A 19,508-nucleotide genomic window follows, 5' to 3' on the forward strand; every position below is an offset into this window, starting at 1 on the left:
CTCTAACAAAGTATTAAAAAGAAATGCAGAGATCAAAAACAATATAACAGAAATGAAGAATACCTTTGATGGGCTCACTAGTAGACTAAATATGGCTGCAGAAAGAATCACTGAGCTTCAGGATATGACAATAGAAACCTCCCACCTAAAAAGCACAAAAAAAAAAAAAAAGCCTAAATATCCACAAATTGTGGGAAAACTACATAATGTGTAATATACCTGTAATAGGAATATCAGAAGAAGAAGAAAGAGAGAAAGAAACAAAAGAAATGTTTGAAGCAAAGTCACTGAGAATTATTCTCCCAAATGAATGTCAGATACCAACCCACAGATCTAGGAAGCTCAATAAACACCAAGCAGGACAAACACCCCCCAAAAATCCATACATAGGTTTTATATTTAAACTGCAGAAAATCAAACATAAAGAAAAAAATCAAAACAAGAGAGGCAAAAAAACACCTTACTTATAAGAAGAAAGGATAAAAACTATATCTGACTACTCCTCAGAAACCATGCAAGCAAGAAGAATAGAGTGAAATATTTAAAGTAATGAGAGATAAACCCACCAATCTAGAATTCAGTATTCTGAAAAACTATCCTATAAAAAAAGGGAGAAATATAGTCAGAAACAAAAACAGAGGGAATTTATTGCCAGTAGACCTACCTTGAAAGAAATGTTAGGAGTTTTTCAACAAGAAAGAAAATTATATAGGTGAGAAACTTAGATCTACAGGAAAAAAAAGAAGAGCATCAGAGAATAAGTAAGTGAAGGTAAAATAAAATAAAATAAATACCTTTATTTTTCTTATTTGTTAATCTAAAAGATTACAGCTTATTCAATAAATAACAGCAACAACATATTTGATTACATATAGCATGCATATTAAATATGCTTACATGTAAATAAGATTAATGACACAAGAAACAGGAGTGAGGTATTAGGAATGTTTTGTTATCATAAGGTACTTGTACTACCCCTGCAATGCTGTAGTGTTATTTAAAGGGGATTCAGATTAGTTGTAAAAGTATATTGCCAATTCTATGGCAACCATGAAAAAAAAGTTTGGAAAAAAAAGTATAATTGACATGCTAAGAAGGGAGAAACATGGAATCATATAATGCTCAATAAAAGGTACAAAAAGGAGAAAAAGTGATGAAGACAAAGACAGGAACAAAGAACAAGGGTGGCAAATAGAAAACACTAACCAGTATAGTAGATATTAATTGAACTACGTCAATAATCCTTTAAATGTTAATGGTCTAAACACTAATCAAAAGACAGAGATTGTCAGAGTGAATCAAAAAATAAGAACCAACTATATGTTATCTGCCAGAAACTCATTTTAAATATAAAGACATAAATAGATTAAAAATAGAAGTATAGAGTACATTATACCATGCTAATATTAATCAAAAGAAAGTGGGAGTACCAATATTAATTTCAGCCAGGGCCAACTTCAGAGCAAAGAAAATTTTAGAGATAAAGAAGGACATTACATAATTATAAAGAGGCCAATACTCCAAGAAGCCGTTACGATTCTTAATGTGGATGTCCCTAACAACAGAAGTACATGTACACATATTTACTACATGAAGCAAAAACAGGCAGAACTGCAGGGAGATACTGCAATAGATAGATCCACCCTTATAGTTGGAGACTCTAATACCTCTCTAATCAAAAATGACAGATTCAGCAGGCAGGAAATCAGCAAGGACATAGCTGAACTCAACAGCACATTAAGCAACTGAGTATGTGACATCTATGGACTTCACCCAACAACAGCAAAATACACACTTTTCTCAAACTTGCATGGAACATTCACCGAGATACATCACATTCTGGGCCATAAAACACCTCAACAAATTTAAAAGAATAGAAATCACATAATGTCTGCTCTCAGAGCACAGTGCAATTAAACAAGAAATCAATAACAGACAGATAGCTGGAAAATCTTAGAAGACCTCGATATTAAACGTTACATTTCTAAATAACATATGAGTCAAAGAAGAAATTGCAACACAAATTAAAAAAAATATTATGAACTAAATGGACACAGAAAACAACTTATCAAAATTTGCGGCATGCAGCAAAAGTAGTGCTTAGATGGAAATCCATAGCACTGAGTGCATATATTAGGAAAAAAAGAAAGATCTAAACTCAATTATCTAAGCTTCTACCTTAGAAATGAAAAAAAGAGTATATTAAATCCAAATTAGGTGAAAGAAAAGAAATAATAAAAATTTAAGCAGTCATTAATGAAATTTAAAATAGGAGGTCAATAGAGAAAATAAACAAAATAAAAACCTTATTCTTTGAAAAGATCAATAAAATAGATAAGCCTCTAACTAGGCTAAGAAAATAAAAGATATAAATTACTAATATCAGAAATGAAAGAGGGAGAATCACCACTGATCCCATGGATATTAAAAGGATAATAAAGGAATAATATGAAAAACTCTATTCCCATACATTTGATAACCTAGATGAGATGGACCCATTCCTTGAAAGACACAATCTGCTAAAACTAAGACAAAAAGAAGCAGATAATTTGAATAGATCTTTTAAAGAAATTGAAACAATAATTAATAACTTTCTGAAACAGAAAGTACCAGGCCCACATGGGTTCACTGGTGAATTCCACCATTTAAGGAAAAATTCTACCAGTTTCTGCAACCTCTTTCAAAAAATAGACACAGAAGAGATACTCTCTAACTCATTCTTTGAATCCAGCATTACCCTAATACTAAAACTGACAAAGGCATTACAAGAAAACAAAAGACCAACTTCTCCCATGAACGTAGATGCAAAATGCTCAACAAAATATTATCAAGTCAAATCCAATAATGTATAAGAATAATTATACACCACGACCAAGTGGGATTTATCCTGGTTATACCAGGCTGGGTTTAGAATTTGAAAATCAGTTCATGTGATTCATCACAATGACAGGCTAAGTAAGAAAAATCACATGATCATATCAATACACACAGAAAAAGCATTTGACAAAATGCAACACCAATTTCTGATAAAAATTCTCAGCAAAGTAATCTACAAAAACCCTCCAGTTAACATACTTAATGGTGAGAAATTTGAAGCTTTCCCACTAAAATCAAGAACAAGGCAAGGATGCACCATCTCACCACTGCTCTCAGCGTCCTACTGGAAATTTTACCAATTCAACAAGAAGCGAAAATAAAAGGCATATGAATTGTGAAGGAAATTGTTTTTGCTTATACATAACATAATCATATATGTAGAAAATCCAAAAGAATTTAAAAAAACACACAAAAAACCTTAATGCAAATAAGTGATTTTAAAAAGGTTGCAAGATACAAGGCAACTATTAAAAAAGCAATCACTTTCCTATTTCCAGTCATGAACAAGTTTAATTTGAAACTAAAAACACATTCACATTAGCATCCTCCCCAAAATGAAATACTTAGGTATAAATCTAACAAAACATATACAAGATCTACATGAGGAAAACTATAAAACTCTGACAAATGAAATAAAAAAGAACTAAATAAATAGATTATTTCACGTTCATGGGCAGGAAGACTCCATATTGTCAAGATATTGGTTCTTCCCAAGTTGCCCTGTAGATTCAACACAATCCCTATGAAAATCCCAACAAGTTGTTTCCTAGATATCCACAAACTGATCTAAAGTTTATATGGAGAGAATTAAGACTCAGAGTACCAACTCAATAATGAAAGGGAAGAAAAAAGTCCAAGAACGGAACAACTCAACTTCAAGTCCTCCTATAAAGCTTTAAGAAACTATAGTATTGGCAAAAAATATATACAAATAGTTCAATGGAACAGATTAGTGAGCCCAGAAAAAGACTCACATAAATATAGTCAACTTATCCATGACAATGAGGAAAAGCAACACAATGGAGAAAAGATAGTCTTTTCAACAAATGGTGCTGGAACACCTGGACATCCTCATGCCAAAAATTTATCTAGACACTGACCTTACACTTTTCACAAAAACTAACTTAAAATGGATCGTAGACCTAAATATAAAATACAGAACTATAAAACTTTTAGAAGATAACATAGAAAACCTAAATGAACTCGGGTATAGCAATGACTTTTTACATACAACACCAAAGGTGTGATTCATGGGAGAAAGACTGATAAGCTTGATTTCATTAAAATTAAAACTTCCACTCTGCAAAAGACAATGTCAACAGAATAAAACAAGCCACAGACTAGGAGGAAATATTTGCAAGTGACACATCTGATAAAGGACTGTTATCCAAAACATACAAAGAACTCTTAAAAGTCACCAGTAAGAAAGTGAACAACCCAATCAAAAAAAAAAAATGTGCAAAAGACCTGAACAGAGGCCCCACCAAAGAAGATATACAGATGGCAAATAAATATATGAAAAATGTTCAACATCATATATCATCAGGGAAATACAAATTGACACAGCAATGAGATACCACTACACACCAATTAGAATGCTCAAACTCCCAAACACTGACAATACCAAATGCTGGTGAGGATTCAGAGAAATAGGAATTCTCATTCATTGCTGATGGGAATGCAAAATGGTAGAGGGTTTGAAGATTTCTTACGTAATTAAATATACTCTTACCATAAGATCCTTGGTATTTACCCAAAGGAGATGAAAACTTATGTCCACATCAAAAGTTGCACAGGAATATTTATTCATAATTGCCAAAAGTTGGACACAACAAAGATGTCCTTCAGTAGGTGAATGGATAAATAAATGGTGGTACATCCAGACAATGGAATATTATTCTATACTAAAATGAAATATCAAGCTGTGTAAAGAGAGTTTTCACATCGTAAGGAGGAAACAAATGCAAGTTACTAAGTAAGAGAGGTCAACCTGAACGCTACATACTGTATGATTCCTAATACGTGACATTCCAAAAAAGACAAAACTATGGAACAGTAGAAAGACGAGTGGTTACCAGGGGCTAGGAAGGAAGAAGGGATGAATAAGGGTTCACTAAGAATGAAGCTTAATGTAAACATTGGATCTGAGGTGCTAATGATGTGTTGATCATAACAAATGTACCAGTCTGGTATGGATGGTGACAGTGGGGGAGGCTATAAGACTGAGGGCAGGGGTAGAGGAACTCTCGGTACTTGCTGCTCAATTTTGCTGTGAACTTAAAACTGCCCTAAAAAATGAAGTTTATTAATTTAAAAATTGAACTAGAATAACTAGAACAGAGCATGCTCTGAGACTGCCCTCTTGGGGTCACATATGAAAATAAACCTCTCCAAATAAGGAAAGACTGAGTTGGAGGACTTGGTACTCAGTAGGGACCTACTGTTGGTCTACCACACACTGGCACCTGCATCTTTCATGAAGAAATTCTGTAAGGAAGAAAAGGAGTCCAAAGAAACCTCATCAATTAAAAAGAGGATTTGGACAAAGAAAGCCACCCAGGTTCCAGTGTAGAAATATCATTTCCCTTGATGAGATTTGCTTACTTATCAAGAATGTGACATAAAGAGCTACTTCCCTTTGAACAGGCTTTTAAATAAATAAATGGACCTTTGTAGAATCTTTTTTTGTTCTATAAACCCCAATTTTAAAACAAAAAAAAAAGCTCAAATGTGTCATCATTCATGAAAGTGGGGACACAAATAGATATTTATACACTCAAGTTCAAAAAGCATCATCCAACATAGTCAAAAGATGGAAGCAAACTAAGTGTCCACTGATGAATGGATAAACAAAATGTCACATATATGTACACACAGTGAAAGAGCATTCAGCCTTGAAAAGAAAATTCTGACATATGCTACAACATGATGAATCTCAAAGTCATTATCAAGTGAAATGTTTAAAAAGCAAATAAATGGAATTCTTAAGCTTTAAGTTAAAGGAGAAACAAACATTTTACAAGCTTAGCCCAATGAATCCCGACCTGATTTACATAGTCCTCTTAAGCCAGTCACAAAGGGACAAATACTATATGATTCCAACTCATATGAGGTACTCAGAGTAGTAAAATTCATAGACAGCAGGTAGAATGGTAGTTGCCAGGTGCTGAGGGAAAGGAGAAATAGGGAGTTTTTGTTTAATGACCACAGTTTTGCAAGATGAAAAAGCTCTGTGGATAGATGGTGATGATGTGATGTACTTAATGCCACGGAACCATATGTACATTGAGAGATAGTAAAAATAGGAAATTTTAGGTTATGTATATTATACCACAATTTTAAAAAAGAAATATTTTTTTTTGAGTATCTTAATTCATGTTGTGTTCTCAAGAAGCTGTATGTAAAGGAAACATTCACGTTTTGTGGTCCATGATATGAAGAAAAGAGTCTGAAAGAAAAAAATCAATGAGACATGAGTAATGAACGCATCTGAAAACAACTGAGTTTCACACAAATATATGAATTTTATTGACACATAGTATTTTCTTACAGTAATAAATAGAATGCAATCTTAAGGGTTAGTTTGGACTTGAGAAGGCAGTATGTCCGTGATAGGAGTGGTCAGATTTTGTGGTACCATTTTCATTAGAATTGCATCTAAGAGGGAACCAGGTGCTGGCTGGGAATCACAGGTGTGCACGGTATCTGTGTGAGCCTTAATGCTTTTCTCCACGCCATCAACATAATTCAGAGATCCGGGACAATATCCCCCAAGGTGTCCCCCTCCCCCCCAGTTCTAACATAATATATCATAAAAATAGCTAGTGCCATAAAAAGTCAACATTTCAAATATAAAAATTCTTTTATACAAATATAATTCACAATATAATCATTTAAAAAATACAGCCATTTATATGAGTTTGAAACATTATTAAAATAAATATTTCCTAGAGAAAATTTCATTTGCATCACAAAATTATGAAACAGAAGCATATAAAACTAATTCATGATTGACTGTTCTTCAGTGTGTGTCCATTCTCTCTTCCACTCAGTATATACAGTACGAAAAGCATGTCACCACATCTCCCTCTCGATACCTACATCTTTGGAGTTCATGTACGTCTACCTGGAGCACCCACAGCCTATCTGCCTACACTCTCTACCTGGAGCTTCTGTGGTAAGAAGGATTTTCCTGCACTAATTTGCATTAAAGACTTTTTCTAGCCATCCTTCAATTCAGAGGTCTTATGAGCTTGTTACTTTCTGGAAGCAGGCATGTTCACTTCCAAATCAAGGGAGCTACATCCTTGTTCCCTACATGGGACTGTAATAGCCCATTTCCCAGATAATGAATGTTTTCTGATTATCTCAATTATTTGGATTTGGGTACTGCAAAATGTTATTAACCCTGATTTCCAGGATAAGGAAGTTCTCTTGGCTGACTTACACTCAGATGTTATGTGGTGGGTATATTAAGGGCTGTCTTATGACTCTCACAGCATTCTACTACTTGCTTGGAAATGGGACAGCCTGTTAACAGGTAATATAGCTGCGTTTTTAAATGTTGTGGAGAGAGCGGAGAAAAAAGTATATAAACATATAAACCACGAAAGTTTCCAGTTATCATTATTTAATTGTCTCTCTAAGTAGTATGATTACAGTTCTTCTCAAACAATACAAATGAACACGTTTCACTAACAATAAGCTGAAGAGTTAAGCTGGTTGATGTTGATAGCCACCTTTCCAATTTCTACGGAAGGGAAAAGTTTTTAGGAAAAGCTGGCTTGCAAACGCAAGCGGTAAATCTTCCAGCATTTGAAGTACCTTTCACACAATTTGACCATTGCCAGGATGTCATTTATCCAGACTCACATGCACGTCCTTCATTCCTCTTACCAAATTTTTCTTTCTTTCTTTTTGTTAAAAAAACCAAAACAAAACATTATCCATCCTTGCTTTCTGCGGCAGAAACCCTTGTCTCCTCCACCTCCACTTGCGAACGCCCCAGGCAAACGTTTGACCTGCTCGCTAAAGCCTCGTCTCTTGCACCTCTTCTTCCGTCTCCTCCTTCAGGGCAGCGATCTGGGACCGGGACCTCTGCCTGCTGGAGTTCCGGTGGGGGAGGAGCCTCAAGCGGTCGGAGGGGCTGATAGCCTGCCGGAAGAGGCTCTTTTCGCTCAGAAGCCTCTGGATGGAATCGTACTGCCGCACTTTGTTCTCCTCTATTACCTAGGGAAGTGGCCGATAGTGAGATCTCAGGCAAAAGGGCAGGGTGGACCAGAGCAAGGCAAGGATGGCGTATGCTCAGAGAAAGAGGAAAGCTGAAAAGAACACACAGCGTCCAGAGGCTTGCCGTCTGACCACTCTGGGACATCTCATTTCACAGCTGAGTCCTCTTGATGTATGGAACGTCTACCATTTTGAAATTAGCTGTAATTTTCTACTTAGCAGCTGGGAGTTGGTTCTTTTCTTTTTCTTTTTTTTTTTTTTTCTTTTCAAATTAGTATAGCACTGAACAATGTGATTCTTCAGAGGACTTTAGAGGAACTACCAGGGCTTTGAAAACAAAATTTATTCATGTTCGATCCCTCAAATATTACCTTCAAAATCAGTGGAAGTCCACAGCACCATCAAGAGTTGAACCTCCTCAACAGGATTTGAAGCTTAACAATTCAAAATTGGTCAGTATGTGCCTGACTTCAATGCTCCTCCTTCATAAGTTCAAGTTGAACCTGACCCCAGCCTGGCAAGACGTTGTGAGTTGGCCCCCTAATTTGTCACTTGAAGCTTAGTAATACTAATGTTAATCACAGTCCTTTAGTAAGGAAAGCATTTACCTCCAGGAGCCTCAAAAGCCTTAACAGAAATGACGCCATACATCATCCTCAGAATTTCCCTGTGACTAAGCCCAAGGGAATTTGTAAATATCACTTGAAAGAATCTCTGACAGTTTTGAAAGCACAATGAGAAGGTGGGTGGGAGAGGCACTAAGCTGAGCTCCAGCTAATGGCTAGAAAAATGAAATAATGAAATGAACCTTTCAACTCTTGCATTACAACCATACATCAGATGGCAAGACAATCTGAGCCTGTCCTGAACTCTGTCCAAGGGAGATTTAGTTAATGAAAGCATCAGGATTTAGTATTTTTTATGGCTTGATCCTCAAATAAAAGACTCAAAAAGTACAGAGGTTCCAATTTATTTATGTAACTTAGTAATATACTGCAATTTTAAATCTGCTGAATTCTAACCTCACCTCATTATACAGATCAAAGTGAGAAATGTGGGCAGGTATTTTGAGGAAAGCTGGATAGCTCTATGGCATGTGTTCTAAGGAAGAGCTTTGTATATTACTGTAACTTGCAGGAATGATCACATACGAGATTGTTATCAAGAATCCAAGGAGAGATGAGATCTTAGGTAAATTACAAACACTCACCAAAAATCGTTGACATTCCAGCATTGCTTCTAACCTGTGTTCAGAGAGGATTACTGTGCAATCAGCAAATGCTTGTTTTAGGGTTCTTCGAATGATTTGGTATGTTCTAGAAAAGGAAAAAAAAAATACATATAATATCACAGAACATAATCTGACTTTATCCTTGATAACATACCTACTGTTCTATCAATTTAATTCTTTAAATTGAATAACTTTCCTTAAATACTTTTAACATAGTGTTGAGATAGAGTAAGCCACAATCGGCTTTCCAACCATGGAGTAGATTCTAAATTTTCATAAATAAACAGGACAAATAATTATGAAAAAATTTCTCAAATAAGTATATTTTTCATTATGTAGAATGACTAGTAGTTCTTTATTTTGTGCTGTAAATATTTCCTGTGGTATAAATGGGATAGTAAGGAACACCATAAGGATCCAAGTATGCCTATGTAACCAAATATTTCATCACACATTGACAAGGAGGAAGAGTTTGTATGAATTTTCCAAATTTATACTCAGAAGAGAACAGGTGGCTCTTACTAAGAAACAAGCACGTGTGCTCACATCAAATAGTAACTGTTCCGCTGGGCAATTATTTCATATCTAGAGGGCGTCCTCCACTTGCAGACATGACAGCTTGATGGAAATCTGTGTCAATATGAAGTCGGCCTCAATGATTCTGCTCCCACTGTGTTGTTAAATAGCAGGAATTCTGAAACTCACATTGGATCCAAATGAGCACTGGGTTCATCAAGCAGCAAGATCTTCGCTTTACTGAGAACAGATCTGGCCAAGCACATCAACTGCTTGTGGCCATGGCTTAGGACACAGCCCCCATCCACAAGGACAAAATCAAGCTTTCCAGGAAACTGCTCTATCACAGATTTGAGTCCAACCTGCAGAAAAGAAAGAGGAAAAACACTGTGCTTAGGAAGGGTAGGTCACCCACTATGAGGTTAAAAACACCTAAGATACACAGGAGTGCTGAAAGCTTACATTTCATACCAGCCCCTCACCCCACCCCCACTCCTGTTATTTGGGTTTAATTGAACAGAAGACTGTGTATAATCTCAACAGCTCTAAAAACCAGTCTACAGCTGGTTTCAGCGCTGTACTTCTTTCTTCCGGAGATTTTTGATGACTGCCAGGTCCTACAATAGGTAATGAAGAAATGATAAATGGTCCATGATTCCTGCAAGGCTCAGAGTTTACAAAGACATACGCAGATGATTACAACACAACTGAATACATGCTAGAAAAGATAATATGTACAGAAGGCAATTACTTAGTCTGCCATGACAGATTCTTTTAACTACTTTCCATCCTCTATTCTGTCATAATAGACCATGAAAAGTAGTATAAAAAATCAACTGGGGAGCCACTTAAAACTACATATGGGCAACTCAAGACTCATCTCACCAATTCATAAAAACTGATTTTAAGGAATTGATGAAATGAAGTTAAAGTAACTGGAGTTAAAATAGCAGTGACTTACTAGAGATTCAAAGGTACTTAAATATTGGGGTGAAATTTGAGAGTTGTATTAGGGTCAATGGCTTATTTTTTTAAGCTAGATGGAAAAAATAGATTGAAAATGCAAATGAAATATAGAAACCCATTCTTCTGAAATAAGACAAAAATGCTATCTTGCCTCATATCACTTATTTAAATAAATATTCATTGATGCATATTTTTTTTTTGCCAAGTATTGCTGAGTGTTTGAGAGCTAAAGAGATACACAGATGATTATGTCCCGCCCTTGGGAAGTCTCGGATTTAGTATTGGGAGGTAAGATGTAATATAGGCAGAATGAGATAATGGCCTTAAGAAAGACTCATGAGTTGAGTGATGAGCTCAGAGATGGCCCACATCACTGTGTTTGTTTAGCAAATATTAACTGTGTGCCCATCATATGTACTGTAGACAATACTCCTTGCCTTGATTGGGTTTCTCATGAAAGCCACATCACTTTGTGAGAATTCATTAATGTTTGAAAAGAGTTTCTGAGACGGTAGGAAATGTAAACATATTAATTAGACAAGGGGGACTACTCTGATGTACCCTAGAAGACTCAAACATAATACTGATTTTGGATCCAGGCAGCTGAGACTGTGAATAAGAGCCCTTGGGTGAGGAGTCGGAGGACTTGTGTTCTCTGTCTTCAACATCGGCTTCTTATTGACTTCAGCCTGTGACCCTGCTAGTCTTCCCCTTCTTAAAACAAAAACAAAATCCCTTACTTGCCTCCAGGTTCTCCATTAGCTGTTACTTAATATCTCACCCCTTTGCCATCTAGAAATCCTGAATAATGAGTGTGCATCTGTTGTCTCCACTGCCTGAGACCACAGATTTTTTTTCCTTCTTCAAACATCTATTCCTTGGCTTATCAGAAGCCATACCCTCTATGACCATTTCTTCCTATAATCACGTGGGGGTTAACTCCCCCTCTTCCTGTCCCTTGAATATCAGCCTTCCTCATTCCCAACTCTCCCAACTCTCTTGCTGAGCTCTCATTCATTCCTAGGGTATGCACTACCACCGATAAGCTAATGATTTTTCATCTTTATCTCTAGCCCTGGACCTCTTCTAGATACTTCTTAAATCCTCCTCCTCCCTGCTAACTCCATTACAACAGCACTAGTCCAGGCCCCAATTATCTCTTTAGCTTCAGACTATAAATTCCAAGTGGTTGATTTGTTGATTCACTGTACAACCACCCAGGGATCCTTCTAAAATATAGGTTTGACCATATCATTTCTCTGTTTTACATGCTATGGTGGCTCTCCTCCCGACAGAATAAGTGAACTCTCTCACGTGGCATACAAGGCATCCAGAATCAAGCCCCCTAAACTTTTACTTCCAGTGGCACTCAACGCACAGTGTGTAGTTCCCTGTCCCTGTCCACCTTGACTTTCTCAGGTCTGTGCCATTGCTTTGCCTGGTTACCCTTCCGAATACTCCTGATCATCCTTTACAGCAGTCAGGCACATGATCATGGAAGCACTTGTGCAAGTTCCCCTGCTAGACTGTCGGCTTCCTGAGGGTAAAGACATGCTCTTCAGTTCAGTGCCAACATGGGACCTGTCAGCCTCAACACATTCATTCATTTGTTCAACAAATACATATTGAGTTCCTAGAATGCTGGCCAAATAAAACAAACACAGTTTGGATGAAAGATAAATAAACCCAAATTTAAGACAGAATGACTAATGGTAAGTGAATAATGCTGATTTAAGCTCTCCCAATATAGCCTGTGATCTAAGACAAGTCACTTTGCCTGTCTGTGTGCTTCCGATTTCTCATCTTTAAGACTCTATAAAATCCCTTACAAATAAATGATAAATAAGAAGTTCTTTGACACTGATAGAGATGTCACCATTTCATTTCAGATCAATCAGAAATACTTGAGAATTTTAAGTCAAATTAAGCATCAAGAAAAGGACTGATGACAGCTCATAAGTCACCCGGAAGTGGCTTTCAGTCGGCTCTCCACCCCCCGTTTGCTGATGATGTCAGGTGTTACTGTAAGTCCACTTACCTCACTGGAAAAAAATGGGGAAAATAATGGAATAGACTTCCAAGGCTTGTAACGAGGATTAAATGAGGTAATTTGTGGAAAGAGCTTGCCACAGAGTGTAGCATGTAGTAAGTACCTAATCCACCCTAACTCTTAGTATTGTTCGAGCCTGGGAAATCCAAAAACATGGGCCTGGTCACTGAAACCCTTCCCTAGTGTGACAATAAGATTTGTAATATTTTCCCATTACAAGTCACCTTGGAAAGTAAGTTATCAGGAAGTATTGCAATACTAGTTATTTATGTCATGCCCGTAGTAACAAGGCTGAGATTCTGGTAAGAATGTTACAGCACCTTTAGATTCACACCAATCATACCCTAATTTCCTCAAGGCCATACTGGGAAAGCAACTTTAGGTGTTATACTTTGTACTTTCCTGTGATAAAGAGCTGAGCAAAGCATATGGTTTTTACCCAAATGACACTATTTCTTAACACAAGTAAATAATTAAGTCCCTAAGCATATAGTACTGTCAACATTTAGAGAACAAAACTGTAAAAAAATGACGGCGAGACAGAACAATCTAGGATGCATTTGGCCACATTCCTATCTCACTGTTTTACTCACTGCAGGCATAGTAAAAACCTTTTAAAATTATATTCACTAGAGAAAGGTCAAGATAAGTTAGTAAAACTTTAAATTTGAAGTCAGTGAATATTTAACAAATATATTAATTACCTATTTTCTGTCAGACATAGTGATAGGCTTTGGAGAGAAAATGGGAAGCAAGACAGATTAATAATTGTTTTTTTAAAAGATACAAAGTTCTTGTTACCAACTCCATGTGCTGATAAGAAGGGCTTAAATTAACCTTGTGATTGTTTGGATGCTTCATCATGTATTCCTTAATAGACTCCTAATGAGAGTTTATTAAATTCTAGGTACGATGGCAGACCGGGGAATTCAAAGATGAATAATACTGGGCCCTGCCTTCAAAGGAACTCATAGTTCAGAGGGGGAGAAAAATAATAAATGCGAAGTTACTGTTCAAAGAGAAAGGTGCTGGGGTGGGGGGAGACTGAAAAGGAAGTTGCTATAGAGATCATCTACTTCAGTGATCTTTAACAGCAGAGTTATTTAAAAATAAATATATACATGTATATATACACATATTCACATATATTCCCAATATAATATGATGTACACTATTGTCACAAGCCATTTTTCAATAGGTTAAAAATAAATACAAACTGTAGCTTAGCTATGACCAAACTAAGGTGAATTAAAAACTACTAGAATCTAAATATTTCTAATTATTTTCATTACGACTTGGCATTAAAAATAAATCAAAGCATCAACAGTTTCTGCCTATAAAGAACTTTAGGACAAGAGAATTTTCCAGCTTTATTCAGTTGAGCTACTAAACCATATGTACTTCCAAACTGCGATTTACAAAGAAGAAATTTTGTTTTGTGACACATGAAACTGAAAAATGTATAGAAGTCTTTACAGGACCAGGCATTTTCTTCTGAAAAGAAAATCAGGAGTGAAGTGTGGTTGGACTGAGTAAGTCCATTGGCAGTCTATTGACACAGACTCTGCCAACCCCCTTTAGACATGCCTTTTGCTACTCTGTAGGTTTTCCAGGGCAAATTTTCAACTTAAAAGGCCACAATTTCTGACATTTAGCTTGCTCTCTAAAATAACTTACTTTATTATCAATGTGTAAGAAAGGAAACTATTTTATAAGTAATCTAAAAAGCAAACAATTACCAAAAAGTTTTCATTCATTCTAAAACTATTCTAAACCTTCCTGAAACCAACAGCCGTGCTGCTTGGATGACAGACACTGGGACAGCTCATGATCATAGTCGAGGGACTCAGCTGTTCCTACACCCACCACCAACCTCAGACAAGTCCCTCAGACTTCTCCAGGCTCAGCAACCTCATTGCTAATGGTGACACCTATGGCGCATCAATGACAAGGCTGTCTTCATGATACATTACACCTGAATCATTTACTTATTCATTCATTTCAATAATCAAATCAAATCAAATCAAATCATTCATATTTATTGAACACCATCCATGTGGCCAATGTGACTCTAAGCACTTGAAATACCACAGTGACTCATCCCTGCCCTTGAGGAACTTATAGTCTGGTGGGAAACATGGACAAGTTGAAGTAAATCTCTCTCCTGTGTAAGGAAAGCTGTGAAAGGGGTGGAGATAAAGGATACACCTCGGAGGGGCTTCTTCCTCAGACTTGAAGCATCAGGGCAGGTTTCTGGGGAGCAGGGGTGTGTAAGGAGAGGCCTGAGTGAGGAGGAGCAGGCAGTGAAGAGCTGGCAGGCAGTCCCAGGCACAGAGCATGTGAAAAAGCCTCTGGAGAACAGAGAGCACATGTGCCTTGGAGAAACCAAAGAAATTCAGTGTAGTTGGATCTTGGTAAGTGGGGGAGGTTGGGGAGAGAGTTGAGAGGCAGGCAAAGATGAAATCACAAGGGACTTTATAAGTCACCTTAAGCAGTGTGGATTTTGCCCAAATGTCAATAAGGAGCTTGGGGAAGGAGAGAAACAAGTGATCAGATGCAAAGCTGCAAAGAGTAGAATGAACTCTAGGGAGCCAATAAAAGGGAAACCAGACAGGAGCCTATTTCAAAAATCCTCATAAGAATTAGGAGTGATGCGAGATGGGGATTGAGAAAAGTGAATACATCTGAAGTTTTTGCAGGAGACAGCCTTGACAGGTCTTGGTATGTGGAGACAGGTGGGGAAACTGGGAATCAAGGATGAGCCGTAGGTCTTGGCTTTGGACAGCTGTGGGCTGGTGCTGCCACTCGCTGGGACTGGGAATGCAGGATAACTGTGTGGGTGGGGCAGATAAGAAACTCGCTATGGGCAGAAGGTGCTTGTCCATGCTGAGATGTCAGGTGAGGAACACTGGGGATAGTGGATTTGGGAGTCATCAGCATAGAGGTAATAATTAGAGCTAAGAGGATGCACGAAATTTCCCAGGACGAATAAGTAAGACAATAATTAGGACTCTGTCAAACAACAACATTTAAGAGCTAGCGATGTGAAGACCACATGAAAATGTGATTATAAAAGCTCACATTCACTTACTACCTATTATTTGCCAGCCTTCACCTGGGCCCATTATACATAGTAGCCTGAAAATTTACAACAACCCTACCAATTTATTAAACCACAGTGTTAGAGGTCTATTTTTTCCCGTCAAGAGTCAGCTTCTTTTGAAATTCTCTTTGGTCTACACAACTGGTAGTCAGTGCTCCTGGGGAGAAGCTATCCAGCCCTAAGCAGTTTGGGGGTGGGGAAATAAGTTCTAGGTCTTAGATAGAAACTCTCTTTCCTTCCCTTGGACTTGCTTTAAATTCATCCGTGGAATGATAAGGCACCCAGTGCCAAGATCCAGTCCCCATCTGCAAAAAGAAGGTTCCACACTGGAGTCTGGGGCCAAGTCCCAGGTGGGAATAGTGTTCCCTGGCCTGGCATTGTCATTGTGTGAGCTCCATCTCAGGCAAAGGGGAATTATGAAGAAGGCGCTGTTGGGATAAGACCCAGGTGTTTGACTACCTGGCGTTATTCAGTTCATTTCCTTCTAGAGAAACAAGTCACACCAAAGTCACAGGGAGGACAAGATGAGATGACATTCAATCCCAGTTTGCCCTTAACAGTCCTGGTTTACACCTTTCTTCCCAGTATCCTGTCCAGTTGAGAAATTGAGGACACCCCCAAAAGGTCCTGTTTGGGCAAATTATATGTTTAACCACATAGGGTTAAAGCTCAAAACCCGTGACTTGTAAACCAATGCCTTTTCTGCTTCTCTGGGCTGTTGCTTATTTGTCTGTATGCTATTCTCAGGCCTCCTCAACAAAAACATATCAATACTATGTGACATTCATGTAAAGACAGCCACAATATCTCTGCTTGTGAACAGCAAATTTTTTTAAAAAGGATTAGTAGATAGATATACCTATATATAAGTTGATCAAACAGAAATCTAAACAGGTAAAAATTTTTGTATTATATTGGTATTTAAAATCTTAACCATGTCTTCTAAAATTTCAGCTTATTTTTATGACTCTGATTTCCTGTAAATTTTATTGACTTGGCAATACTTGCAGATTTTCTAAAGTCCAATGTCTTCCTTTCAAAGTTTCTCTCCCACCACATTGTGTTCCTATAGTTCATTCTCTGAAGTCACATCAAAGATCTTAAAATGTGTCACTGTGGTTTAGTTAATGTTTTCTTTAAAACCCCTGTTTGTTCGGTAATAAGGAAACTTTGATAATGAAAACGGTTACTCTAAGTGCATTTTATTAGGGGCATGTGAAGGTTGGGCACTCAATGGGTAAGTGTTTAACACTCACAGGCATTTCAAAGCTCCTGGCAAGATCCACTCTGAAGGGAGGCAGACAAGGAAAGAGCATTTGGGATAAACAGAATCGGGCTTTACAATAAGGACCAAAAATGTTGGAAATGGTGGAATAAAGTTGTTGTCTAAGAAGACCTTTGAATCTCAATGTTGTTAGGTCCCATCATTGTAGTCTGCCATCATCCACAGCTTTGGACATAAATCTCAAGTTTAATAAACCTAAAGAGTTTATGTTCCTGTTCTCTTAAATATAATGCCTGTATTTCAAGAATTATCAGTTAAGAGCTAGGGTGTTCTGTTAAGGAAACCAAGATTTCCACTCTCACTCTCCCCTAACCCTAAATTTTTCCATATAAAGCCTTTAATTATAGTGAACTGGCTGTTGGGTAAATATACGGTATGAGTTAGGAATTTAGATTCCATTTTAATTCACATATTTCATATACAATATCCTAATGACCTCAAGGGATAAAGTAGGCCACAGCCAAGTCATGTGGCATTTTGCCTGAAGGTACTCATAGTCATAACCCCTGAAGGCAGTTGACTCCTGGTGACTTTTACAGAAGACCGTAGCCATCTGCAGGTGCTCCAGAATAGTCACCATCCTTTTGTGCTAAACCCATGCTTCCCAGAGAGTAGATCCATTCAAACCAAAGCCTCTGCCTTGTGTTAGGAAAGCTCAGAACCCAGACAAGGAGAAGATGAGACAGTGTGGAGAGACGAGCCTATGGATCAGGAATAATCCCAGTGTGCTACGTGTAGGCGTCGGGGTCTCTCCCAGTTCATGTCTCATTGATGCTCACTGCTGGGAAGAAGGCCAAAGTCATGCAATCTCTGGGGCCTGATACTTGGAGACTCACCACTGAGGTCTCATCCTAAGAAGTGGGTGCCCCAGGGATATTAGAGTTCTCCAGTTTAAAGTTGTACACATACACATGCACACACTTGCACAAAGGTAAGTGTGGAAAATGATCTCAGCTATGACGACCACTCTTATGTATGTATGAGCTAACTTTTTCAAAATTATCTCAGTTAGTAGCCTTACCTCATCTGCAACTTTCCATATTTCTTGATCACTCCACTGTCCATAGGGATCCAAATTTTTTCTAAATGTTCCGGAAAAGAGGAATACTTTCTATAGCAACAGAAAAAGAGGAAAGCATGAATAATCTAAGCATATTTGTATATTTCCCTTATTTTATTGTGAAATATTCCAAACCGAAAAAAATACTTTAAAAACAACGTAACAAACATCCATGTACTTACCATCCAGTGTTCCTACATTTTACAAATTTTATCATATTTGCTTTGTATCTTTTTTAAGAAATAAAATACTATAGCTACACTTGAAGCCCTTAGTGAACACTAATCAAATCCCAATGTCCTTAGGAGAAAGAAATTGAGATCATTGTAAGTTATGGGAAATTAATTTGTTTTATTTCTAGCAATATTCCCTATTATAAGCAAATGTAATATAAAATTAAACAGTTAAAAATTATAAGTTTATGAGTTATAGTTAACTTGTTAGAACAAGTTCCTATTTTGTTCACGGATTTTCTTCGGATTTCTTTTTATAAGTCCTAGCTTCCTAAGGGATTTTGAAACTGTATGAGTTTATAGGCACTCAAACACACATGTTCATAGGTCTCTAAGCCAAGGCACACTTCCACTTAGACACCCAGCCAGACACAGAAGAGGGGAGCAACTCAGCATCTGGTGAAAGAGTGAAAATCAAATATTTGTTTATGTGAATGCATGTCACAGAAGGGAAGGGAGCCAGATGAGGAAGATCCTGCTGAGGTGACAGAACGACAGCCTAATTTCCTGTAAGGAGCATTGCACAACTATCACCCCTACTTGCTACATCACTGTCTACTTAGGTCTGCCTATAGGACTAAACCAATGTGTAAAGAAAATCACTGTCTCAGTGAAATGCTGATGCAACAATAACAATAATGTCTAGCTCTCTCTGCACACGTAGGTGAACTGAAAAACACTTCTGATGTTAACACTCGGAATAATTCTTTCTCTGCCTTGTTTCTTTTGCCTTTGTTAACAACATCCAGTAAGGAGAACTGAGAGTTAAATTTCTCAAAGCTTAGGTTTCGCAGTTTGCTTCAGACTAAGAGAGAATGCTCAGTGCCCATCTGACCTGTGAGGAACTGCACGAGGCAAGTTGGCCCCGGATGAATGGTGTCTGTGCCTCTCGGGCAGAACGAGAGCATCCTCACCATGGCAGCCAAGTTTAAGGGGAGTCACTTTAGAGACCTCATTC

The 19,508-nt window shown here is 37.5% G+C and overlaps 1 protein-coding gene across 3 annotated transcripts in view; it reads right to left on the reverse strand.

The window, feature by feature from the left end:
- Nucleotides 1-6,377: 6,377 nt before the first annotated feature.
- The window catches only part of CFTR (CF transmembrane conductance regulator), a 156,757-nt gene continuing 143,626 nt past the window's right edge, over nt 6,378-19,508 (reverse strand). For all 3 annotated transcript variants that reach the window (XM_074367172.1, XM_045511119.2, XM_010947616.3), the window contains 4 exons: nt 18,279-18,368; nt 10,043-10,215; nt 9,317-9,422; nt 6,378-8,106 (listed from right to left, as the gene is read on the reverse strand). In XM_074367172.1, the coding sequence (XP_074223273.1) occupies nt 7,906-8,106; nt 9,317-9,422; nt 10,043-10,215; nt 18,279-18,368 (570 nt within the window). In that variant the 3' untranslated portion in view covers nt 6,378-7,905. The remainder of the gene's footprint in view (nt 8,107-9,316; nt 9,423-10,042; nt 10,216-18,278; nt 18,369-19,508) is intronic.

This window comes from Camelus bactrianus, chromosome 7 (genome assembly GCF_048773025.1).
Source record: "Camelus bactrianus isolate YW-2024 breed Bactrian camel chromosome 7, ASM4877302v1, whole genome shotgun sequence".
NCBI classification, from domain to species: domain Eukaryota; kingdom Metazoa; phylum Chordata; class Mammalia; order Artiodactyla; family Camelidae; genus Camelus; species Camelus bactrianus.